At 40.6% G+C, this 27951-nt stretch overlaps 1 protein-coding gene across 1 annotated transcript in view; it reads right to left on the reverse strand.

Moving 5' to 3' along the window:
* The window catches only part of SPPL3 (signal peptide peptidase like 3), a 190175-nt gene that overhangs the window by 48264 nt on the left and 113960 nt on the right, over positions 1–27951 (reverse strand). Inside the window, exon 2 of the mRNA XM_064272296.1 lies at positions 20555–20632. Within this exon, the coding sequence (XP_064128366.1) occupies positions 20555–20632 (78 nt within the window). The remainder of the gene's footprint in view (positions 1–20554; positions 20633–27951) is intronic.

Below are 27951 nucleotides of genomic sequence, written 5' to 3' on the forward strand. Positions count from 1 at the left end.
GTAGGTGCTTGTCTTAAAAAAACATAGTAGTTACTCTATAGCTATTTATTTTTTATATAGACGAAAAACCAAACCCATTGCCTTCGAGTCGATTCCAACTTGTAGTGACCCTACAGGACAGAGTAGAACTGCCTCGTAGGGTTCCCAAGGCTGAAATCTTTACGGAAGCAAGACTGTCACATCTTTCTCCCGAGGAGGGGCTGGTGGGTTCAAACAGCTGAACCTTGGGTTGGCAGCTGAGTGCTTGAACCGCTGCACCACCAGGGCTCCTTCCTTTTTATATACCAGCTGTTTAATAATATTGAACATGAAGTGTAGCTTCCTTTTTGACTTATTTCAAATCTGTTATTTCTTTTGTCCATGGCTCCTGATGGGACAGAATTTCAAATATGGTCTTGCCAGTAATAAACCTAAGATATTCTAAGCCAGCCTCATACTGTAATTCTTGGGTCTATCTGCCCATCAGAATGGTCTTTTTCTATTATTTTCATTTTTTCCCTCCAGTTAGTTTTTTGTTTCTCTAACGTTCTCCTGTAGGTTCGTCAACATCTTCTGAAACATACTGATTAAATGTGTAATTATGCTATTTTTTTCTGAGCAGCTGGAAAGAGTAAGGAGAGACAGGTGTCTGCTTTAAGTAATACAGAAAGTCTAGCAAAACTCAGCCAAGCGATGGCAAAGGTAAGGGCTCCTGAAACCTAGGCTTTGCTTGCAATCTAGTTTAATTTGGTATGATTTTTACCACTGTACTTAGAAATGTGAACGCCTAGTGGGAAACAGCCAATGCAATTTATAAATCTTTTATTCAGTATTTTATGATCTTCCCCCTGGTTTATACAGTTTTAAATAAAGGCGATAATTTAAACGAGCAAACAAATATATTTCTATGGTCTCAAGTCAGAAGTGATAAGAACATATTTAAATGGTCAGGCTGTTGGGGATGGGGCAGTAAGGACAGTCTTATTCAAATTCAAGAAACATTTTTGTGCATATCCTATATGGAAGGCAGCATGATAAAAAAAAAAAAAATGCATGATAGGATCATGGAATTCAGGGGAGGAGAAAGTTTCAGTAGTAAATGGTGGTAAACCATGAAGGATAAATCAAGGATGAAGACTGAGGGGATTTTTTTTTTTTTGACTTAGCAAAATGGAGAACTCTGGGAACTTCAGGGGAGTTACAATTACAATAATCGGGTGTGCAACCTTACCCTTAATCAATGTGATTTTTTCCATCACCGTTAACTCCTTTCTCCCCCTCCCTCCCACCCCTGGTAACCACTAATAAACTTTAATCTCTGTATATTTGCCTTTCCTTGTCTTTTTATAAGTGGGGTCATACAGTATTTGTCCTACTGTGATTGGCTTATTTTGCTCAGCATAATGTCTTCGAGCCGCACCCCTACTGTAGCACGTATCGTGACTTCGTTTCTCCTGTGGGCTGTGTAGTATTCCACTGTACGGACGCACCACACTTTGTTTACCTATTCATCTGCTGATGGCCGTTTGGGCTGCTTCTCCGTCTTCCGGCCACTGTGCACAGCGCCGCAGGAAGCACTGGTGTATGAGTCTGGGTAGCTGCTGTCCAGCCTTCTGGTCACACACCTGGGAGTGGAACTGCTGGGTCATATGGTAGTTCTGTTTTTAGTGTTCTGAAGAACGACCACACCCTTTCCACAGTGGCTGTACCAGTCTGCATTCCCACCAGCAATGGATTAGGGTCCCAATCTCCCCACATCCTCGTCAACATCTGTTATTTCCTGTTTGTTGTTGTTGTTTTTAATCTTAGACAGCCTAGTGGGAGTGAAATGGTATCTCACTGTGGTTTTGATTTGCATCTCTCTTGATGGCTAATGATGCTGAGTGCCACCTGGGCACCTGGAGAGACTTGTTACTTGCCCCAAATTAAACAGTGACAAGAGTCAAACTAGGACCAGTATCAGTCTCTTGACAAATGATATTTTCTCTGTATTAACAATTTTCCATTAAAAATATGCTTCTCCTACAGGGCTCTCCATCTCAAAAACTGCACCATCACTCTATTCAGGTGTTCAGGCCATAGACCTCAGAGACATCCTGGATTCCTCCCTCCCACATACACTGTATCAATTTCATAAGCAATTCTTGTCCTAAATCTATCCATATCTCACTTCACCAACTATTAGCCTAGTTAAAGTCATCATCATTTATTGTTTGTACTACAGCAATAGCCTCCCAGGCTTTCCTTCTTCTACTCTTTCTCCCTACCCAACAATCTATATCCCACACAGAATCCAGAACAATTCTTCTAAAACACAAACCAGATTATTTCACTCTCTGCTCTCAGCTCTCTGTTGAAAGAGTTGACTGGATTGTTCTGGACCAACACTCCCATTGGTGTATCTAGAAAAACTGGACAAAAAACAAGATGTCTTTGTGAAAACACTGGCTATCTACCAAAGTAGTGAGAATTTACAGTACCTAGTTCTAGAAACGTGAAGCCAGGAATAAGGTAAGCCTGGCATCTGGGCCATTTTCCCCCTTGAAACAATTGCCGATTCTGAAGTTGGAAGAGATGGCTGAAATGCTGAGTAGGTAAAGAGTGCTTTCAGAAGCCCCACTGCACTGAGGAGACAAAAATTTTAAGAGTTCAGGGTCCACTAAGGAGGAGAGGCCCTGGCAAACACCCTAGGCTTTTTCAGTCGGAGCCAAAGGACTAAGTAAGACCTAGTTGTTAGGGTGAACTGGAAACAGAATAAACACAAAAAAACCCCAAACCAGCGCCGTCGAGTCGATTCCGACTCATAGCAACCCTATAGGACATGGCAGAACTGCCCCATAGAGTTTTCAAGGAGTGCCTGGCGCATTCGAACTGCTGACCCTTTGATTACCAGCTGTAGCACTTAACCACTACGCCACCAGGGAAACAGAACAGCCTTCTCTAAAATTAAAGCCCACCTTCAAGTATCTCAATCACCAATTGCATTAAATTAATCTGCCCACAGCCTACATGTCTACCAGAAACTGGAGTAAATTCTCTTTGGAGGAAGATAACAAGTTCAGTTTCACAGCTCTGTAATTTTTCAAAAACCACGTCTGAGAAGAAGTCATTATTTAACTGAAATCCAAAAGAAAAAAGCATTAGAAACAAAACTACAGGAGATACAGATGTTGGTGTCATTAGGCATGGACTTTAAAATAACTATGACTAACATGTCTCATCATACATGAAGAAAGCAAAAGATCATTAAAAAGACAGAAAGACCAAAATGGATGTTAGAAGAGGCTCTGAAACTTGCTCTTGAATGCAGTAGCTAAAAAGCAAACTGAAGAAATGATGAAGCTAAACGAAGATTTCAAAGGGTAGCTCGAGAAGACAAAGTACTATAATGAAATGTACGTAAGACCTGGAGTGGGAAAACCAAAAGCGAAGAACACACGCAGCATTTCTTGAGCTAAAATAACGGAAGAAAAAATTAAGCCTCAAGTTGCAATACTGAAGGATTCTACAGGGAAAATATTGAACCACGCAGGAGTCATCAAAAGAAGATAGAAGGAATACACAGAGTCACTGTACCAAAAAGAACTTGGTCAATGTTCAACCATTTTAGGAGATAGCATATGATCAAGAAACAACGGTACTGAAGGAGGAAGTCCAAGCTACACTGAAGGGACTGGTGAAAAATAAGGCTCCAGGAATTGACAGAATGCCAACGGGGAAGTTTCAACAAATGCATGCAGCACTGGAAGCACTTACTTGTCTACATGAAGAAATATGGAAGACAGCTTCCTGATTAAACCAATTGCAAGGGATCCATATTCGTGCCCATTCCAAAGAAAGGTGATCCAACAGAACGCGGGAATTACTGAACAGTACCATTAACATCACACTCAAGTAAAATTTTGCTGAATATCATTCAAAAGTGGTTGGAGCAGTACATGGACAGGGAACTGCCAGAAGAAGTTCAAGCAGAATTCAGAAGAGGACATGGAATGAGGGATATCATTGCTGATGTCAGATGGATTTGACTGAAAGCAGAGGATACAAAAAAGATGTTTACCTGTTTATGTGTGTCTTATTGCCTATGCAAGGCATTCGATGGTGTGCATCATAACAAATTATAAGTAACACTGTGAAGAACAGGAATTCCACAACAGATAAATGTGCTCATGTGCAACCTGTACATTGACCAAGAGGCAGTTGTTTAAACAGAACATGGGGATACTGCATAAAGACAGGAAAGGTGTGTGTCAGGGTTGTATCCTTTCATTATACTTATTCAGTTTGTATACTTAGCAAATACTCCAAGAAGCAGGACAATATGAAGAAGAACATAGCATCACGATTGGAGGAAGACTCATCCTTTCATTATACTTATTCAGTTTGTATACTTAGCAAATACTCCAAGAAGCAGGACAATATGAAGAAGAACACAGCATCATGATTGGAGGAAGACTCATACGCAGATGACACAACTTTGCTTCCTGAAAGTAAAGAGGATGTGAAGCACTTACTGATGAAGACCAAAGACCACAGCCTTTGGTATGGAGTATGAAACCTCAACATAAAGAAAACAAAAACCCTCACAACTGGACCAATAAGCAACACCATGATAAACAGAGAAAGTATTGAAGTTGTCAAGGATTTCATTTTACTTGGATCCACAATCAACACCCAGGGAAGCAGCACTCAAGAAATCAAATGATGCTATTGCGTTGGGCAAATCTGCTGCAAAAGACCTCATTAAAGTGTATGAGCACTAAGCTGCACCTGACCCAAGCCACAGTGTTTTCAATTGCCTCACATGTATGTGAAAGCTGGACAATGAATCAGGAAGACCAAAGAAGAACTGATGTCTTTGAATTATGGTGTTGGCGAAGAATATTGAATATAACCACGGACTGTGAGAAGAACAAACAAATTTTATCTTGGAAGAAGTACAGCCAGAATGCTCTTTAGAAGCAAGGATGGTGAGACTTTGTTTCACATACTTTGGACACGTTATCACGAGAGACCAGTCCCTGGAGAAGGATGTCATGCTTGGTAGAGGGTCAGCGAAAAAGAGGAAGACCCTCAATGAGATGGACTGACACAGTGGCTGCAACAATGGCTCGAGCACAGTAACGACTGTGTGATGGTAAAGGCTGTGTGTCAACTTGGCTGAGTCGCGATCCTCCGTGGTTTGGCAGTCCTATGATGTGATCACTTCCACGATGAGATCTGAGGTAATGTGATCAACTCCATGATGGGATCTGCTATGAGAAGCCAATCAGCTGAAAGGGAGTTTCCTTGAGCATGTGGCCTGCATCAAATATAAGCGGACATTCTGGCAAGGCTCACGCACTTTTGTTCACTCTGGATCCTGCAGCTGGCTCCTGTTCGTGTGACCTCCGGTTCGGACTTGAGCTAGAAGCCTACCTGTGGTCTTGGTTTTCAAGCTTGGGATTCATCCATCTTCGAAGCCTGTGAGCAAGAGCTCTACTCTCTGACCTGCTGATCTTGGGTTTGCCAGCACCTGTGGCTACGTGAATCAGGAGAAGCCTCTATTCTGACCCACGGACTTGGGACGTTTTAGCCTCTACAAATACATATATTTACATGCTTTGATGGTTTTGCTTCTCTAGAGACAGGCTGTGAGGATAGCGCAAGACTGCACAGCATTTTGTTCTGGTGTACACAGGGTCGCTATGAGTCGGAACCAAGTCAAAAGCACCTAATGACAACGTGTTCAAAGAATTCAATGATTAGATGGAAAGTTTCTGCAAAGAACTGGAAATTATAAAAATGAATCAAAACAATAAAAGCAGACAAAATTGTTAAACGATTTCAGAGCTCTGGAAAATTGACCAGAGATACCTGACAAGTTGAGAAATGGTTATTCATGAAACCACTGAACTTTGGGTAAGAACAGTGGGTGTCTATAGCATTCTTCCTTGGGCTGCTCTTATCCCTCCCCCCACACGAGCTCCATTGGTGAGACGGTTCTACCAGCGTGGGCAAGTTGTGAAAACTAATGACTTCACTGCCAGAGGGAGCTGACTTGATTTGGAGCAGAGCACAGAAAAGCCCCATGCCCAGCCCCAGTGGTGTTGCCAGTAACAGTAATGATCTCAATGACAAACAAATGGGGAGACAAGCAGCTCAGCTAGCCTCAGGTTGCAGTCCTAGCTGAGGCAAGCAACAGAGCAGCAGACTCAATAGAAATTAAACAGGGAGATTTAGGAAATGAGACTGCCATTGTGGGTGTCAGTAAGCTTTCCATGTATCTACGCAAAAGAGATTTGAGGGGGCTCAATCAATCCACATATTCCTGGCTGACTATGAGCCTGGGTGAACCTATATAGAAGGTGCAAGAGAATCTAGTGAAAAAATAAAAGCTTGGGCAGACCTGAAAACTGCCTGAACTCTGAACATATACACAGATGGTGGAAGCTTTACTGACTCAAGGTATTTTACTATGACCTCTTACCAATCATTGACTGACTACTAAATTATGCAGACATGGAGGTGATCCCTAAGAAGCCAGGCTTAAAAAAAATTTTTAAAAGGGGGTGGATGGGTGGGAGGCAGCAATATCAACAGCCACACAGCATAGGGGAAACAGATCCCACAGATTTAGTCCAGGCCAGTTATTAAACAAACAAAAAGCAAAAACTACTACCCTCAGGGTATTTACAATCCAGAGTTTCTGAAATATATTACTGAAAATGTCCATTTTTTTCAAAAGCAAAAAGTATGAAATGTTAAGAAGAAGCAAGGAAGTATACCGAAGGGGAAAAAAAAAGTAGTCAAGAGAAATGGTCTCTGAGTAGTCCCAGATGCTGGACTCAAAAAAGACTTCAAAGCAGCTATTATATGTTCAAAGAAGTAAAGGAAACTATGTTTAAAGATTTGAAGGAAAATGTGATGACAATGACTCAACAGAGACTCTCAATAAAGAGAAAAAAAATTTAGAAAAGAACCAAACACAAATTCTGTAGTTAGGGGGTCAACAGCAGATGTACAATTACAGAAGAAAAGAGCTAGTGAACCTGGAGATACATCAACAGAAATCATCTACTCCGAAATACAGAGAAAAAAATGAACAGAGCCTCAGAGACCTGTGAGACAACATCAAGCATATCAATACACGAGTCTCAGGAGGAGAAGAGAGGAGAAAGCGAAGCAGAAAAATTACTTTAAGAAATAATGCTGGAAATTTCCCAAACATTGATTTAAAAAGAAAATCAACGTTCACACCTGAGAATCTCCATGAACCCCAAGATATATTTTCCTAGTAAAACAATCATATCCTAGTAAAACTGCAGGATCAGTAATAGTGCCATGCTGAGCTATAACTGAAGCCTGAAACAAAAGGAAAAAATCAGTAACGCTGACCTTGTCTTTATGTATTGATATATTATTATACTTCACATGAAGGTTTACAGAACAAACTAGCTTCTCATTAAGCAGTTAGTATACATACTGTTTTGTGACATTTGTTACCAACCCCACAACATGTCAACACTCTCCCTTCTCCACCTTGGGTTTCCTACTATCAGCCTTCCTGTCCCCTCCTGCCTTCTAGTCCTTGCCCCTGGGCTGGTGGTGTGCCCCTTTAGTCTCGTTTTGTTTTATGGGCCTGTCTACTCTTTGGATGAAGGGTGAACTTCAGGAGTGACTTCATTATTGAGCTAATATCCAGGGGCCATTCTCTTGGGGTTTCTCTCCAGTCTCTGTCAGGCCAGTAAGTCTGGTCTTTTTTTGTGAGTTAGAGTTTTGTTCTACATTTTTCTCCAGCTCTGTCTGAGACTCTCTATTGTAATCCCTGTCAGAGCAGTCAGTGGTGGTAGCCAGGTACCATCTAGTACTGGACTCAGTCTGGTGGAGGCTGTGGTAGTTGTGGTTCATTAATCCTTTGGACTAATCCTTCTCTTGTGTCTTTAGTTTCCTTCATTCTCCCTTGCTCCTGCAGGGGTGAGACCAGTGGAGTATCTTAGATGGCTGCTCACAGGCTTTTAAGACCCTAAACACTATTCACCAAAGTAGAATGTAGAACATTTTTTTAAATAAACTATGTTATGCAAATTGAGCTAGATGTCCCCTGAGACCATGGTCCCCACAGCGCTCAGCCCAGTAATTCAGTCCCTGAGGGAGTTTGGATATGTCTATGGAGCTTGATCTTGTCTTTATTTAAAATGTTGTTATTTTTGTTAATCAAGGATTTGTTACACTGATTTTGATTCATTAATTTTTATTTTTAAACACACTGCAGAAGTTATTTTATCTCGGTCATTAGAGTTTTTTGGCATTCCCTTAAATTTTGCACCTGAGGCAAATGCCTCACTAATCTGACTCACCACACCCTAGTCCCAACCCAATGATAATAGAATACACATTTTTTTCCAACACACATGGAATATTCTCCAGGAAAGATCATAAGACAAGCCTCAATAAATTCAAAAGGGCTGAAATCATAAAAAGTATATTCTTTGACCACAATGGACTTGAATTAGGCTATTGACATTCCTTTCAACCACAGAAAGAAATCTGAGATATTCCAAAACATTAGGGAAGTAAGCCATACCCTTGTAAAGGATCCAAAGATCAAAGAAGAAATCATCAGGGAAGTTAGAAGACATATTGAACTAAATAAAAATTAAAACACACCAATACAAAATCTATGGAATATAGCCAAAGCAGTGTTTAGAGGCAAATGTGCAGCATTAAACGCCTGTATTAAAAAGGTCTCAAATCATTAATTTGAGCTTCCACTTTAAAGGAGCTAGAAAAAGGAGCACAAACTAAAGCCAAGGCAAGCAGAAGAAAGGAAATAATAAAGATCAGAAACAGACAAGTTCCTAGAAAGACATGAATTACCAAAACTGACTCAAGAAGAAATATAAAATCTGAATAGGCTTGTAAGAAGTAAATAAGCTGAATCATAAATTAAAAATCTTCCTACATGCAATTGTAAGAGAGCTGGAGTACCTATACTGTATTTTTACACAAATAATGTGAGCCCTCTATGTTTGACAACCATTTCCTCTCCCCTCAAGAGGTATTTTTATAAGCGCATTACGCTGATTTTTTTTTTTTTCCCACAGCAACATGTATAAAAAACTGGCATAGTGGTGCTTTCGAAAACACCTCACAGGAGGAGCAAATGGTTGGCAAACAAATGTAGAAGATGTGCACGAGTCATGTAAAAATACAATACTAACATCAGACAAAACAGACCTTAAGACAAAAACTGTTACTAGAGATAAAGAGGGACTTACTGTAACAGATCAATCAATAAAATAGTTATGAATATATACAAGGTAAAAAGACAACCCACAGACTGGGAGAAAAACTCTTTGTAAAGCATTTATCTGATAAATATCTGAACTTCAAAACTCAACAATAAAAAGACAACCCAATCCAATAATGTGCAAAAGGTCTGAACAGACACTTCACCAAAAAAGGTACAGAGATGGTGAATAAGCACATGAAAAAATGTGCAACACCACTAGACATCAGGGAAATGCAAATCAAAACCACATAGCTTATCACTTCATACTCACTAGAATGGCTATAATCAAAAGCACAGATATGAACAAGTTTTGGTAAGGATGTAGAGAAATTGGAATTCTCACAGATTGCTGGTGGGAAGGCAAAATGGAGCAGCCACTTTGGAGAACAGTGGCAGCTCCTCAAAAAGTTAAAACATACAATGACCAAGCACTTCCACTCCTAGGTTATCTACCTAAGAGAAACAAAAAACCTATGTCCACACGAAAAACTTGAAGCAGCATTACTCAGCCAAAAAGTGGAAACAACCCGTATGTTCATCAACGGATGAATGGATAAACAAAATAGAGCATTACCCAGCAATAAAAAAGAATGAAATACTGGTACATGCTACATGATGGATGAACTGCAAAAACATTATGCTAAGTGAAAAAAGCCAGTTATAAAGGGCCACAGAGTGTCTGATTCCGTTTATATGCAATGTCCAGAACAGGCTAATTTATAGAGACAGAAAGTTGATTACAGTGGTTGCATCAGGCTGGGGAAGAGTACGGAATATGACTGCTAACAAGAACAAGATTTCTTGGGATGATGGAAATATTCTAAAATTGGGTAGCGGGCAATGGTTACACAACTCCGAATAATTCAAAAACCACTGAATTGTGGATGAACTTTAATGGTATGTTAAATATATCTCAATAAAGCTGTTTAAAAAAAACCTACTACCAACACTTGGAAAGGGGGAAAAAAAAGAAAAATGCAGTGAACCAAACAGAAAAAAACAAAAACTAAAAAACTGTTCCACAAAAGGGGAAAACACGAAACAGAATTTCATAATTCTTATAGAATCCGGATTTCTGGAGCCACGGACGCTGGATGAACTCCTGAAACTACTGCCCTGAGATAATCTTTAAACCTTAAACCAAAAATATCCCCTGAAGTCTTTTTTAATTTTTAAAAATTTTTATTGTGCTTTAAGTGAAAGCTTACAAATCAAGTCACTCTCTCATACAAGAATTTATATACACCTTTGCTCTATACTCCTAGTTGCTCTCCCTGTAATGAGACGGCACCACTCCTCCTCTCCACTCTCTATTTTTGTGTCCATTCAGCCAGTTTCTGTCCGCCCTCTGCCTTCTCATGTCCCCTCCAGACAGGAGCTGCGCATATAGTCTCATGTGTCTACTTGAGCCAAGGACACTCCTCGCCCAGTACCATTTTCTATCTTACAGTCCAGTCTAACCTGTCTGAAGAGTTGGCTTTGGGAATGGTTCCAGTCTTGGGCTAACAGAAGGTCTCAGGACCATTACCTATGGGATCCTTCTAGTCTCAGTCAGACCATTAAGTCTGGCCTTTTTAAAAGAATTTGAAATCTGCATCCCACTGCTCTCCTGCTCCCTCAGGGGTTCTCTTTTGTGTTTCCTGTCACAGTAGTCATCAGTTGTAGCCGGGCACCATCTAGTTCTTGTAGTCTCAGGATGATGTAGTCTCTGATTTATGCGGCCCCTTCTGTCTCTTAGGCTCATAATTACCTTGTATCTTTGCTCTTCTTCATGCTCCTTTGCTCCAGGTGGGTTGAGACCAATTGATGGATCTTAGATGGCCACATGCTAGTGTTTAAGACCCCAGACGCCACTCTTCAAAGTGGGATGCAGAATGTTTTCTTAACAGATTTTATTATGCCAACTGACGTAGATCTCCCCTAAAACCATGGTCCCCAAATCCCTGTTACTCTGGCCTTCAAAAAAAAAAAAGCATTCACTTTATTCAGGAAGTGAAGTCTTCTTTAGACCAAACAACAATTTAGCTTAATTAGTAAAGAATGTCTGCCTTGAGCATTGTTTTTAAATTGTACTTCAGTTGAAGGTTTACAGAACAAACTAGTTTCTCATTAAACAGTTAGTACACATACTGTTTTGTGACACTGGTTAACAACCCACGACACGTCAACACTCTTCCTTCTCAACCTTGGGTTCCCTATTACCAGCTTTCCTGTCCCCTCCTGCCTTCTAGTCCTTGCCCCTGCACTGGTGTGCCCCTTTAGTCTTGTTTTGTTTTATGGGCCTATCTAATCTTTGGCTGAAGTATGAACCTCGGGAGTGACTTCATTACTGAGCTAAAAGGGTGTCCAGGGCCCATACTCTTCGGGTTTCTCCAGTCTCTGTCAGGCCAGTAAGTCTGGTCTTTTTTTTTGTGAGTTAGACTTTTGTCCTACATTTTTCTCCAGGTCTGTCCAGGACCCTCTATTGTGATCTCTGTCCCAGCAGTCAGTGATGGTAGCCAGGCACCACCTAGCCGTACTGGACTCAGTCTGGTGAAAGCCATGGTAGATATGGTGCACCAGTCCACATATGGTTTTTTAAACAACTATCTATGTGGGATCAAACTGACAACAGCTACACGAAAAGTTAGATAGAAAGCTTAGGGGCAGTACATTTATGCCAGTAGGGGAGGAACAATTCAGAAAAAGGGGTGAGAACAGTGGCACAACTTGAAGAATGTAATCAATGTCGCTGAATTGTACATGTAAAGAAATAGCTAAATTGGTATATGTTCTGCTATATACATTTTCACCACAACAAAGGTCCAGGTTTAGATCAATTCTTCCATGGTGAATTCTATCAAATATTTAAATAACACAATTCTACATTATCTCTTCCAGAAAACAGAAGAGGTAACACTTCCCAACTCATTCAATGAGGTCAGTATTAAGGTGATACCAAAGCCATAACAAGACGTTAAGAGAAAAGCTAGAGACAAATATCCCTCATAAACACAGAAGCAAAAATCCTTAACAAAGTATCAGAAAACCATGTCCAGCAACATATAAAAAGAATTATACACCATGACCACTTAGGATTTATCCCAGGAATGCAAGGTTGGCTTAGCATTCAAATTATCAATTAATGTAACATATCACACTAATAAAATAAAGGGCCAAAAACCACATAATCATCTCAATAGATACATAAAAAACACATGACAAAATCCAACACCCATTCATGACAAAAAGTCTCAGCAAACTAGGAATAGAAGGGACTTCCTCAAACTGATCAAGAGCATTTATAAAAAACCTACAGTTAATACGACAGTTAAGAGTGAAAGGCTAAATGTTTCCCCCTAAGATGAAGAACAAAGTAAGGATGTTTGTTCTTATCAGTTCTATTCAATACTGTCCTGGAGGTTCAAGCCTGGGCTCTAAGTTAGGAAACTCTCTGTATCTTCTGTACAATTTCTCTGTAAACCAAAAACTTCTCTAAAAACAAGTCTGTTAAAAACAAACAAATAGGTGGGGCCAAGATGGCAGAATAATCAGGTGCTTCCTGTCATCCCTCCTACAACAAAGACCCAAAAAAACAAGTGAATCGATTATATATGACAGTCTAGGAGCCCTGATCATTAAAGACAAAGCTGAAGTCAGAGTCTGACTGAGAGGCAGGGGGAAGGATAGACAATTCAAAAGCGGCAAAGATGCGCCAGTCATGAGGCTGCCAGAACCCTGCTGGCTGGGTCGGCCGGTGCATGTGGGCTGGGGTGAGCGGAAGTGTTTGGGACATGTCCCACCACGTCAGGAGAGGCTGCGCAGTGGCATGTCTGCACAAGCCTCCGGAGCTGGATGGAAGTGGCACTGGGCCTGTGAAAGTTAAGTGCAAGTGTCTAGCCCACCATGTGGGGGCAAAATAACCTCTCTCCCTCTGGGAGTTTCACAGTGGAGAAGCTCTTCCTTCCCCTCACCCACCCCCAACCCACTCCTTTCCAACACCAGTCTGGCAGTATTCAACAACTGCCACGTCCCCTAAACCGGGAACTCAGGGCAGGTTGGAAGGCCCTGCCCTTTTGTCTAGCTACTGGCATACGGGGTCCACAGACTCACAGCGCCCTTCACCCCTGCCTAGACCTGTGTGGGCCAATTCAACGCTGCAAGACCTCATTAGCATAAAACAACAGGGTATACATCTGAAGCTCATCTTCAACTGCAGTAGCCAAGCAGGAGCTACAGATTCCTGACATCTGACACCGTCCTGGCCATTAAAGAGAGACCTCACTCACCTACATCAGGAGCCTGAGGGTTGGCGGTACCACCTACTCCATCTAGCCACCTATGACAGGGGTTTGAGAGTAAGTGAAGCCTCCCAGCCCCTCCAGCCAACAACACCAGCTACCCAAGGACTGGCTGCCATACCCCCACCTACTATGTGCCCTAGGGGGACAGGGACACACCCTCCACCCAGGCACCCGGGGGCAGCTGTCAGCTCCCTGTTTTGCCCCGCACATAGCCCCCTATTGCAGCCAGATACCTGTGCATGATCCAAACACCCCTACACAGCCCTGTCCATCTAGGATTGTAGGTGAGAGTCTGCACCACACACTCAGTGACTGATGACCTGTACACATGTGCCACACCCGCACAAGAAAAGTGAACAGACTCCTGGGCTCGCACACCTAGTAGCTGCTCTAACCACCTGAAGACAGAATGTAAGAACTTCAAAGATGCCAATAATCAAAGTAGCACACATGCCCAGCCTACCTGGGCATATTGAAACAAAACAAAAAGCTAGGACACAGTACACTAACATGTTGTTGTTAGGTGCCGTTGAGTCGGTTCAGACGCATAGCGACCCTATGCACAACAGAACGAAACACAGCCCAGTCCTGAGCCATCCTTACAACTGTTGCTATGCATGCACTCATTGTTGCAGCCACTGTGTCAATCCACCTCGTTGAGGGTCTTCCTCGTTTCCACTGACCCTGTACTCTGCCAAGCATGATGTCCTTCTCCAGGGACTGATCCCTCCTGACAACAGGTCCAAAGCATGTACCATCCTTGCTTCTAAGGAGCATTCTGGTTGTACTTCTTCTAAGACAGATTTGTTCGTTCTTTTGGCAGTCCATGGTATATTCAATATTCTTTGCCAGCACTACAATTCAAAGGCGTCACTTCTTCGGTATTCCTTATTCACTGTCCAGCTTTCACATGCATATGATGCGATTGAAAATGCCACGGCTTGGGTCAGGCGCACCTTAGTCTTCAAGGTGACATCTTTGCTCTTCAATACTTTAAAGAGGTCCTTTGCAGCAGATTTACCCAATGCAATGCATCTTTTGATTTCTTGACTGCTGCTTCCATGGCTGTTGATTGTGAATCCAAGTAAAATGAAATCCTTCAGAACTTCAATCTTTTCTCCATTTATCATGATGTTGCTCGTTGGTCCAGTTGTGAGGAAATCCCAAACTGAAGGCTGTGGTCTTTGATCTTCATCAGTAAGTGCTTCAAATCCTCTTCACTTTCAGCAAGCAAGGTTGTGTCATCTGCATAACACAGGTTGTTAATGAGTCTCCCTCCAATCCTGATGCCCCATTCTTCTTCATATAGTCCACCTTCTCGGATTATTTGCTCAGCATACAGATTGAATAGGTATGGTACATACAATAATATAATAACTTATTCACGGCTTGGAGACAACAGTCAATATCAAATCACTTAAAGAAGCAGCTCAAGATGGCTCCAGCAAGCGACTAAAAGAACCAGAAAACCTTCTGGAGGAAGATAAGGTCAAGGAATTACCTGAGTTAGAACTCCAAAGGCTAATATACAGAGCTTTTCTCCCAAAGATCAGGAAGGAGATCAGGCAAAACTCAGATGAAGCCAAGAAAAACACAGACAAAACAATAGAGGAATTCAGGAAAACACCACAAGAACAAAACGACAAATTTAACAGGCTGCTAGAAACCATAGAGAGACAGCAACTAGAAATCAGAAAGATTAACAATAAAAATTTAGAATTAGACAACTCAATACTAAGTCATAGGAATGGAATTGAGGCAACTGAAGTCAGTATTAATGAAATGGAAGATAAATCCCTTGACATCAATTTATTTGAGGTAAAATCAGAAAAAAAAAAAAGAATTTAAAAAATGAAGAAAGACTAAGAATTACGTGTGACATTATCAAGAGGAAAAAGCTACGAGTGATCAGAGTACCAAAACTGGGCGGGGGGGGGGGGTGGGTAACAGAAAACGCAGAGTCAATTGTTAAAGATTTGCTGGCAGAAAGCTTCCCTGATACATGAACAAGAAGAAGATATCTATCCAAGTAGCTCAACCAACCCCATACAGGGTAGATCCCAAAAGAAAGTCACCAAGGCATATCATAATCAAACTGGACAAAACCAAAGACATCTTGAGAGCAGCTAGGGATAAACGAAAAGTGACCTACAAAGAAGAACCAGTAAGACTAAGCTCTGACGACTCAGCAGAGACCATGCAGCAAGACGGCAATGGGATGACATACATAATGCCTTGATGGGAAAAAAACTGCCAGCCAAGAATTATATATCCCACAAAACTGTCTGTCAAATATGATGGTGAAATCAGGTCATTTTCACATAAACAGAAGTTAGGGGAATTTGTAAAAACCAAACCAAAAATTACAAGAGATATTAAAGGGAGTCCTTTAGTCAAAGAACCAACAATATCAGACAACAACCCAAGACTAAAACACAGGACAGATCAATCAGTTATCAACCCAGATAGAGAAGTGGCAAGAACAAATCAAAGACTGAAAATAGGGAACCAGAGACATCAATATGTAAATAATGACAATGTCAAAACAAAAAACAGGGAATAAATAGTCACAGAATTTCCATATGGAGAGGAATTTAAGGTGATACCAAGAAATAAAAATAAAACAAACAAAAAGACAAAAATTAAAGGCATGCAGATTTGAAAGAAGCAAAACTGTACTTGTAGACCACATGATCCCATATATAGAAAATCCTAAGGACTTCATATATAACATAAGCACCGCACAACCAAGGCTCCTACAAAATAACCACTGAAACTAATAACTGAGTTCAGCAAGCCTTGTAGAACACTAGATTAATATTTAAAAATCAACTGTATTTCTATATACTTGGCAACAAACAAATATGAAATCAAGAAAAAATATTCTATAAAAAATTAAAAAGAAAAAATACTTAGGAATACAGTTAAAAAAGAAGTGTAAGTTTTCTACACTCAAAATTACAAACCGTGACTGAGGGAAATTAAAGATATTTATATGGAAATGCAAAGGACCTAGAGCAGCCAGGCGATCTTCAAAAAGAACAAAGTTGAAGGACTTAAACGCTATCCCATTTCAACATTTACTATAAAAGCTACAGCAATCAAGACAGTGTGCTGCTGGTATAACGAGAGACACACAGACCAAAAGAACAGAAATGAGAATCCAGTGACAAGTCCTTACGCTTAGAGTCAACTGATTTTTGACAATGGTGCTGAGGCATTTCAGTGGTAGAAAGGATTATCTTTTCAACAAATGGGTGCTGGAATAATTGAATATTCACAGTCATAAAGTTGGAATTTAGAGTTGAACCTCATGCCATACCCCCAAATTAACTCACGATGAACCACACATTTAAATTTTAAGAACCAAAATTATAAAACGTCTTAAAGAAAACATAAAAGGTCTTTGTGCCCATGGATTGATACAACAGCAAAAGCACGATCCGTTAAAAAAAAAAAAAAAAATTGGTAAACTGGGCTTAATCAAAATTAAAAATGTTTATGCTTCAAAAGACACAACTATTAAAACAAAAGGCAAGCCACAGACTGGAAGAAAATATGTGCAAATCATATGAATCAGAGAACCTATATCTAGAGTATTTAAACAACTGTTACAACTCAACGTAAGAAGACAAACGATCAATTCAAGAAGGGATAAAAGATTTGAACAGGCATTTCACCAAAGATAAACAAATGGGTAATAAACATACGAAAAGATAAATAACATCATTTGTTATCAAGAAAATGCAAATCAAAACCACAATGAGGTATTACTTCACATCTTAGTACTAGAATGACTAGAACAAAAACTCAGAAAAACTTAAAAAAATAAATAAAACATAAAGCAGTGAACCAAGAAGGAAAAAACAAAAAATTTCCCCACAAAGAAAAGCCTGGTTTCAGATGGCATTGTTGTTGAATTATATCAAACACTTAAACTATCACACCAATTCTATATAATCTCTTCTAGAAAATGTTAGAGGAGGTAACATTTTCAGTAAGGCCACTTTAAGTATGTATCATTAAAGACATCGTGGTTTACTTTTTGCAGAAAGTGCATTATTGAAGTATAAAAGACATAAGGCACTGGACCAGAACCATTACCAAAGACAATTTCTTGTAAACTAGGGAAGTTCACCAGGAAATTCTTTCCATCTATACGTTACAGTTCTTACACATTTATTATATATATATATATATATATATTTTAAACTTGTCCAATCCTATGAAAAATTTGGGAATAAAGGTGATGGCTGAACAGCACGATGAATATAATTAATGTCACTAAACTCTAAATGAGAAGATTGTTGAAATGGCAAGTGTTACATATATATTTACCACAATTAAGTAAACAGACACTTGCTCAATCCCAAATTGACACAATCCTTCTGGAAAACAGTATGTCAATATACAGTAAGAACCAGTGCATATTCTCCGGCGAAGCATTTAGGCTTCTGAGCATTTACTTTAAAGATACAGCTCAACCAAAGCAACACAAACAAACAAAACATAAAAAATGGCCAATGCAACATCATCTGTAACAGCAGAAAACCACAAACAACCTATATGTCCAACAAGAGTGAAATAAGACAGTAAAACAATTTAGGAAATTACCAAAAACTGGTAAGAAGATGACTGTAGAAAGTATTTTTGTTAGGTGATAAAAACTCAGAAAACACACGCTTTAAACTGTAAGTATATGCCAAACCAAAGGTAATTTGCATAAACAAAAGTAGTATTAGGGCTGTGAAGATGGCTTTTTTTTTTTTTTAATTTCAAAGTCATTCGAAACACTGCAACACTATATACTCAAAGGGAAAATCAGAAACTTGTCCAAAGGGCTGCTGTTGTTAAGTTGCTGATAAGTCATTTCTGACTCATGGCAATCCCATGTGTAAAGATACGAAATATTAAGATTATGCTGATAAGGTTCTGTGTTGCTATGGTTTGAATAATGCTTCCTAAGAGTCTAGAGTTCTCAATTAAGTCTCAGTGATGAAAGCTTTACAAAATAAAAAAACCCCATAAAACCTTTTATCTGTTTACAGTTGAATTATCAAAATTATTTTACTTGTTCTACTCAATGCTGAGGTAAAACCTACATGTGTGTGATTTCACAAAACCCATTGCCGTTGATTCCAACTCACAGTGATCCTACAGGACAGAGCAGAACTGCCCAATGGGGTTTCCAAGGAGCTGATGGTGGAATTGAACTGCTGACCTTTTGGTTAGCTGCCAACCTCTTAACCACTAAGCCATAAGTGCCCCTAAAAGTATGCATTAAAATCCAGATATAAAAAACAAAAACAACTAGATGCTGTCAGGTCGATTCCAATTCATAGTGACCCTACTGGACAGAGTAGAACTGCCCCACAGAGTTTCCAAGGGAGTGGATGGTAGATTTAAACTGCCAACCTTTGGTTAGCAGCCAATGTCTTAATGGCTGCGCCACCTGAGATATAAGATTAGATGGCTCAAAATCCTTATGCCTGGCTGTTTCATTTGTCACCATCACTTTCTAGTTCTCAGTTCAAACTTCTTAAGCAGCCTTCATTTTCAAGTATGTCAGCCACAACAATATTTGGATTATAAAGCCACTAAGCTCCTTTCAAGGAGCCCTGGTAAAGCAGTGGCTAAAGCACTCAGCTGCTAACTGAGAGGTTGGTGGCTCAAACCTACCAGCGGCTCCACAGGAGAAAGACGTGGCAGTTCCACTGTCCTATAGGGTCGCTATGAGTCAGAATCGACTCATTGGCAACGGGAAAGTTCCTTTCAGGGGCGCTGGTGCTGCGGTGGTTAAGCGCTTGGCTGCTAACCAAAAGGTCCGCAGTTCAAACCCATGAGCTGCTCTGCGGGAGGAAGAAGTGGCAGTCTGCTTCCATAAACGTTACAGCCTTGAAAACCCTATGGGGCAGTTCTATTCTGTCTTATAGGGTGTCTATGAGTCGGGATCGACTCGATGGTAACAGTTTTTTTTTTTTTTTAATAGTTTCTTTTAAGTAAGGATAGTGAATAGAAGAAAGTGAGTGTCTGTCTAGCTTTTTGATTTTCCTTGCTATCCCTGTGGCTGCCTGCTAGGATGGAAATTTCACTGGCACTTCGGCGGTCAGCAGAAAGAAATACTTGGTAGTGCTGCCAGGCACAGCGTTAATAATATTAGGGTGAACCGTCTGAAACTGTCATTCTGTAAGTCAAAAAAGCTGACTGCTGGCAAGTCCATATAGTTCAACCTATGTCAATGTCTTTGAATCAACAACAAAAAAATTCATAAGGGTATCATGTAATTTACTGAAAAGAACTTTAGGACAAGATAAAGAAGTTAACTAGTTTCTTGAGTATATTTATGTTGCGTTCTCTGATCTTTGTAAGTCTATTAAAGCGCTCTCTCTGAGAGCACAGTCCATGGTCTTCACCTGCTGCTGCCACAGTAGATCCAGGGTACCCGTAGTAGAGAGAGAAAAAAAGTTTTCCTACCACTTAAAAGTTGCCTTTTTCTTGATTTAGCATTTGTTTAGTTGCTGCATCCCTCCAATTACTTTTAGAGTTCTTACAGAGCTGAGAGGACCTGTTTCTGGTTGTTGCCCTTGGTGATCATGTGGGAGAAGGGTAAAGTATGGAACTGCTCACCCAGTCATCTTCCAGGAAGTCTCCGGTAATTTATTTTTGCATTTCAGATTCTTTCTATTTAAACTTCCTGTTCCCTTTGAGACTGTAGAATCACTGTCCTGGACCTTAACCTTCCCAATAACGAGCGCCCTTATATGAATCATTGTTTTTAGAGCCAGAATATAAGCAATCTGTTTTTGCTTGCTTGCATTTATATGCCAAAGTCATAAGCAAACCCCAGAAGTGTTTAACAGCAGCTAATTAAAGAATAAACGTCAGAATTATCTTGTTCTAACTCGATTCCTGTCAAAGTCCTGGTTCCCTTCACAGATTAAGTTTTGGCGCCAACACTTTCAGAGCAATACTTCTTCCATTTCCAGTTAAAATCAATCCCACTTTGAGAGCATCTTACCTGAAACTCCCATAGACTATAAGTAGAATGGAAATCAGAAACGTAGACACTTGACTGGAATCCACCAGGGAATAGGCCCTAGAAGAAATAAGAGGGGGAAAAAAAAAAAAAATTAAACCACACTGCAGCGAGCCCTCGTGGAGTTGAATCCAAGGGAGTTGTACAAACCCCTCTCAGATTTGTTTTTGTCTTTAAGAAGAAAAAAAAAGTATAAATCAGCTCTAAAAAAAAAAAAGAATGTAATTAAAATGAAATCTGCTACTTTAAAATGAAGAATAAGTTCACAGGCTCACAGCTAGTGTTAGCTAATGTTCACAGGATGTTAAATCATATACAGTATGCTTATAACAGCCACTCCCGATTTAAAAAGTATCAAAATAGCTATCAACTCTGTGCCAATGACAAAAAGTCTCAGTGATTAAACTTTTATCAGTTTACCCTTGAACTACCAATAGTATTTTAGTGGTTTTACTCAGGGCTGAGGTAAAGCCTGCATGTCTCTCCTGAACTGTTTCCATTTTTACTAAGTGTCTATTGATTATCTCCATTTAGGTGTCCCACAGAAGGTTCCTCTAAGTCAGCAGTTTGGAAACCAAAGCTGTTATTCTTCAGACCTGATTCTTTGAAGGAACAGTGCCATCATCCCCTCCAGCTGCCAAAGCTAGAAATCTGTTGCATTCTTGATATCCCCCTCTTTTACTTTACACACATACTGACAGTCAACAAGCCCGGTAGCTTCCGAAGCCCCAGCTACCCACCTTCTCTCAATCCCACTCCAATTTTTTAGCTCTTAATAATAAGACTTAGCGACTGTTTACGGGAGCTAGGAGAGGGAGGAGTTAAGGATGATTCTCAGGTTTCTAAACAGCCAGCTGGGTAGACGGTTGTACCATTTACCAAAAACGGCAGCCTAGAAGGAGCTCATTTAGAGTTAAGTTTTGGGTGTGCTTAGGAAGACACCTGGATATCTGGGTCTAGAACTCAGAAACAGCTCTAAGCGATACACAGTAAAACGTGTGAAAGCTGGAACCTGTGTAACACGGAAACCCATCAGCGAACAATACCTCAAATATTTTCCAGTAATAGAGAGCAGCAAGTGTTAAGATCCTTAGTTATTACAGACACATACTGAAGTATTCACAGATGAAATGATATGATTTGAGATTTGCTCTAAAAGAGTCTAGGGAAAAGAAAGTGAGAAGAATAGATCAAACACAAATAGCTAAATTGCATGTAATTAGCGAAGCCGGGTGACAGGTACATGCACGTTCATTATACTCTTCTTTCTACTTTTGTGTATGTTTGAAAACTTCCATAATAATAAGTTTTTGTTTTTGTATTTTAAAGCAACCTCCTACGCCAGCAAAGTCTTGGAGATTGTGAGCCCATCCAAATACAATCAAAATCATGACAGGCAGGTATATACAGGAATATACATTCTGGGTCACGAGCTCTGTCCCCCAGCATCTTACAGGGGCAACCACAGGCCGGCTACTCTAGCTCTCCCCTAGTCTCTGTCCAGCAACGGAGATTACCTGGACAGGGCTTACCCTCCATGAGATTGCCTGAGACAGTAAATGTCACGCATTAGGAAAACTGATTTAACTAACAATTCTCTTTATATTCTAAAAGTACGTTTCTTGCTCTGACATAATCTTTGCAATTTTCTCGGAAAGAAATTTCGAAAATTAATGAACTCAGTTTACAGAAGGGATATGTTAAAATTAAAAAAGAAAAAACAAAGCTTTTGAAGAGGTTGTATGTTCATATGGTACAAAAATTAAAACAATATAAAAAGATACACACTAAGAAGTCTTGCTCCCATCCCAGTGTGGCCCCCCTCCACCTCAAGTCCTAGGTCTCTTTAGATAATCACTTTTATTAGTTTCTTGTGTAGCCTTCTGGGGTAAACATACAATATAAACACATAGAAACATTCTCACCTTTTCTCACACAAAAGGTTGAATATTAAATACACAGTTCTGTACTTTCCTCCTCCCGCCTTTTACAACACAGCCTAGAGATCTTCCTACATCAGTATGTATATTCTTCAATTTTATTTGCGGGAATCAGAAATGACATATGCAGAATGTACAATGCATCATTTGAAAACATTTTTCTTTAATTACCTAATTTATACGGTATATTCACACAATGGAATACTACGCATCGATAAAGAACAGTGATGAATCTGTGAAACATTTTGTAACATGGAGGGATCTGGAAGACATTATGTTGAGTGAAATAGTCAGTTGCAAAAGGACAAATATTGTATAAGACCACTATTGTAAGAACTCGAGAAATAGTTCAAACAGAGAAGAATATATTCTTTGATGGTTACAAGAGTGGGGAGGGAGGCAGGGAGGGACTATTCACTAACTAGATAGTAGAAAAGAACTACTTTAGATGAAGGGAAAGAGAACACACAATACAGGAGAGGTCAGCACAACTGGACTAAACCAAAAGCAAAGAAGTTTCCTGAATAAACTGAATGCTTTGAAGGCCAGCGTAACAGGGGTGGGGGTTTGGGGACCATGGTTTCAGGGGACATCTAAGTCAATCGGCATAATAAAATCTATTAATAAAACATTTTGCATCCCACTTTGGAGGGTGGCGTCTGGGGTCTTAAATGCTAGCAAGCAGCCATCTAAGATGCATCAATTGGTCTCCACCCACCTGGATCAAAGGAGAATGAAGAATACCAAGGACACAAGGCGATTAGGAGCCCAAGAGACAGAAAGGGCCACACGAACCAGAGACTTACATCATCCTGAGACCAGAAGAACTACATGGTGCCTGGCTGTAACCGATGACTGCCCTGACAGGGAACACAACAGAGAACCCCTGAGGGAGCAGGAGAGCAGTGGGATGCAGACCCCAAATTCTCATAAGACCAGACTTAATGCTCTGACTGAGACTAGAAAGACCCTGGTGGTCACGGTCCCCAGACCTTCTGTTAGCCCAAGACAGGCACCATTCCCAAAGCCAACTCTTCAGACAGGGATTAGTCTGAACAATGTGATAGAAAATGATACTGGTGAAGAATGCACTTCTTGGATCAAGTAGACACATGAGACTGTGTTGGCATCTCCTGTCTGGAGGGGAGATGAGAGGGCAGAGGGGGTCAGAAGCTGGCCGAATGGACGTGAAAAGAGAGAGTGGAGGGAAGGAGTGTGCTGTCTCATTAGGGGGAGAGCAATTAGGAGGATATAGCAAGGCGTATATAAATTTTTATACGAGAGGCTGACTTGATTTGTAAACTTTCACTTAAAGCATAATAAAAAAAAAAAAATTAACTACCTAATTTAGAAATTGGGAGCGTAAGGATCTGGGAACAGGAAACTGCTCCATAGCTTAGGAAATGTTCTCCACTGTTATCAGTCACCACCCAGAGGACTGTCCCACTTCAATTTTATCTGCCTGGCCCCAGGAGCCATTAGAGTTTGACCACTTGCTTTATCCTTTGCTTGTACCTGGATCCCTGTTTTCTGACACCGGAATGAAATTCCACTCTGTTACATGTATCCTAAACCAGCTTGTGACCTTCCCCCCAAACAAGTCACCACCTGCTTCTAATCCTGGGTCTCCGTCTAACATTGGGACTCCCCCCGCCCCGGTACCCTACCCTTTTATGTCTTGTTTTGGCTCACGGATAAGACACCAATCCCTGGTCTATGGCACTTAAACTGGCACCTGTTACCCACTATTCATGTTTACACTGCTCAGAAAATGACATCTGACGTTAAAATGTTGATCTAATTTAATCAGACTAATTACAACTGTATTCATTTTTACTGCTAAGTGTCTAATAAATTGCTAACTTTGAGGGATTTGGACTTAAAGTTTTTAACTACAAAAATCGCAAAATTTAAGAACAGAAAAAATTATGATAATAAAACAGGCACATTTGCTGTACTTGGAAAACGTCATGATATAGAAAGCACTCTTTTTCTTTCTATAAAGAGAAAACTTCTAGATTCAATGAACACAACTTTTAACTACCCGAACATTGCCTAGTCATTTTCATTTTCTGAGTTACTAACAACATCGGTCTCTCCTGGTGTTTCACACAGAGTGCTCATCCTATTTAACTTTTTGAGTTAGGAGGGTTGACTCTTGTTTCTAACCTCCACAGAAAAAAGGGATGCCACTGTCCGTGCCTCTCTTTTTAATCACTTAAGGTTTAATTAAGATAGGAACACTTCTGCAGCTCACCTTTAACAAAGGCAAACCATGGAATCCCACAGGTAAAGATGACGTATGCATCACGATACTGAACGCTCAACTCTGCTGTGAAAACAGTGTTCGGAAGAAATGCATCTTCCATTTTAGCACCAACTCCTATCTACCCCAGAGGAATTATAAAAACATTGATAGTGTAGATGCTACATTTAAAATGTGTGTAGAAGTTATTTTGAGAAAATAACACCTGCTTAGCAAATGTGAACATGTTAGCACAAACATTTTGCTATCCTAAAACAACTTTTACAATGATTTCTCTTTCCCCCCATTTTCATGAAACTTTGTCACTTAAATTCTTTAAGTTAGCAACTTCTTGGAGTAGACGCGTTCTTTTTACTGAATCTTTTAAGCTGATTTCATTAGAGGCTGCCTGTGTCAAATTCCAGTAGAAATGTGCACTTTACTATTAAGTCTTAACAGAGCCCCGGAACCAGAAGGAACTACCAGCTGATGCTAAGTCCAGGATCTACTTACATAAACACAAGTTCTCCCTCTCATGCTAGCTGTCTTAGCCAATAAATAATCTGCTGGGTCACACTGTAGCTCAATCAGTAGGAGAATTACAAGAACAGTAAAAGTAGAAGTCTCCATGGAATATGAATTCACATGAATTGTACAGAGCTGTGCTGGTGGTGCAAACCCTAGTGGCGTAGTGGTTAAGAGCTACGGCTGCTAACCAAAAGGTCAGCAGTTTGAATCCACCAGGCGCTCCTTGGAAACTCTATGGGGGCAGTGCTACTCTGCCCATAGGGTTGCTGTGAGTCGGAATTCACTCAATGGCAACGGGTTTGGGTGTCTTCGGTGCTGGTGGTGCAGTGGTTGAGAGCTACAGCTGCTAACCAAAAGGTCGGCAGTTCGAATCCACCAGGTGCTCCTTGGAAACTACGGGCAGTTCTACTCTGTCCTATAGGGTTGCTATGAGTTGGAATCGACTTGACGGGAATAAGTTTTTGGTTTTTTAATATGGCAGCCACTAGCAACATGTAGCTGTTTAATTTAAATTGAATACTAATTTAAAACTTCAGTTCCTCAGCTGTACCGGTTGCACTTTAAATGCTCAAGAACTAGTGGTTACTGCATTGGACCGCGTAGACACCATCATCACAGTGGTGAAGAGGTCAGTTGCCAACCAAAAGGTTGGCAGTTTGAATCCGCCAGCTGCTCCTTGGAGTCCCTACTGCGCAGTTCTACTCTGCCCTACAGGGTCGCTGAGTTGGAATCCACTCTGCAGCAATGGGTTTGGTTTGGTTTTTGTAACAACACAGGGCTGTAGAGAAAGATACCTATACGGTATTTTGAAATTGGGGTTTTGGTGTTTTCTTGATGGCAACAGAAACATCTTCTATCATCTTACTGAGCATTTAACTCTCACAACATTCTGTAAGTACTACATGTCCACAACCCCTTATCCGAACACAAGAACAAAAACCCCTAAGAACGTATGTGTTTTCCAAAATTCGGAAATTTTCAGGTTTTACAAAGAAAACGCCCCCGCTGGGACCTGGAGCAGTACTCTGTAATCAAATATCGCTAATTCTGTAGAAAGACATGAATATTCACACTAAGTAGGATAAATAAAAGATTATAAATAGGCTCGTATCAGTTAGGGTCAGATTTCGCTGCCAAACGAGTCACAGAAAAACTGCGTTTTCAGAGGCTGGGTTTTGAGAACTGTGGAGCTGTGAACTATCACCATTTTTGAGATGAAGAGCCTGGTGCAGCTCCAACGTAGGCAGCTTAACTCCAGAGTCTACTATCTGAACCCGGGGGCAGGAGATCCCAGTTTCGATCTTTATACCACAACTACCTGTGTGATCCTCCCTGGGCAGGCCTTTACATTTTTCTGGTCTCTATTAAAATCCTCTATTGGGCCCAGATAACCTTTAAAGTCTAATTAATTTTAATTTTCAAGATTCTAGGATCTTACATTATATTTTTTCTCCAAAAAATAGATTAGTAGAAATACCCTCTCACAGGTGTCAATCGGCTGATCACTAACGTTAAGTAAATCGGCACTGACAAAGATGATGCTGTCTTTAGGCTACACAAAAACTGATGCTATCAATCTTCCTTTTTTAATCACCCAAAATTTCAGATGTAAAAATGGTTTATATAAAATTCTGTATTATACCAGTTGAGGGTGAGCCATTATGGGGGACAGAATCTCTGGTCTAATCAGTTGGAGAAAGTCTTCTCTTGGGTCACTTTATTTGGCCAGACCTAGGGTTTAACCTGGAGCCCTGGGGGTGCAGTGGTTAAGAGTTTGGCTGCTAACCAAAACGTCTGCAGTTTGAATCCACCAGTGGCTCCTCCCTGGGAACCTATGGGGCGGTTCTACTCCGTCCCACAGGACTGCTGAGACAGAATCAACTTGACGGCAATGGTTTCGGCTCTGGTTTCTGGGTAGGGTTTAACCACAAGCTCTTTTTTCCCTCTGCCAAAGAGACAGCTTTGTCCAAGATTTGTTATTTGCCCTCGGTCTGCTGAAATAGGCTCACTTCTGACCTACTGCAAGCCCATAAAAATAAGTACATAGCTGTTTCAAAAATGTCTGAGGGTTTTCACTACTGGTCATGATGGGAAAAGGAGCCCTGGTCGTACAGTGGCTAAGCGCTCAGCTGCTAACCCAAAGGTCGGCAGTTTGAACCCACTCAGTCACTGCAGAAGGAAGATGTGGCAGTCTGCTTCCGTAAAGATTACAGCTTTGGAAACCCTATGGGGCAGTTCTACTCTGTCCTATACGGTTGCTGTGAGTCGGAATTGACTCAACGGCATACAACAAGCACGATGAGAAGGAAGGGGGTCCCATCCTGTACCTCTCTGTATTCTTGTCTTTGCTAACAGTGGGTCAAGTAGCCCATATAAAGAATTGAAGTAAGGTTCACAAGTACTTCTGAAGTACACACAGATCCTAGACTTTACTATAGGAACTGGAGTTTAGGAGGGAAAGATATTCCAAGGAAAAAGAGTGAGTAGCCTGGCCAATTCTAGAAAATTAAAGCACAAAAATCTATTTATTTCACAATTTCTCCCTATCCTACCACTTCAGATTCTCCCAAAGCACCAGCAATGTATTGCCCCTCAGGCCCGCCTACTGAGGTGTCTGTTCCCAGAGAGACTCTGGATGCACTACTCTATTCTCTGCAACACGGGCA

The sequence above is a fragment of the Loxodonta africana genome, chromosome 19, assembly GCF_030014295.1.
Source record: "Loxodonta africana isolate mLoxAfr1 chromosome 19, mLoxAfr1.hap2, whole genome shotgun sequence".
Lineage (NCBI taxonomy): Eukaryota > Metazoa > Chordata > Mammalia > Proboscidea > Elephantidae > Loxodonta > Loxodonta africana.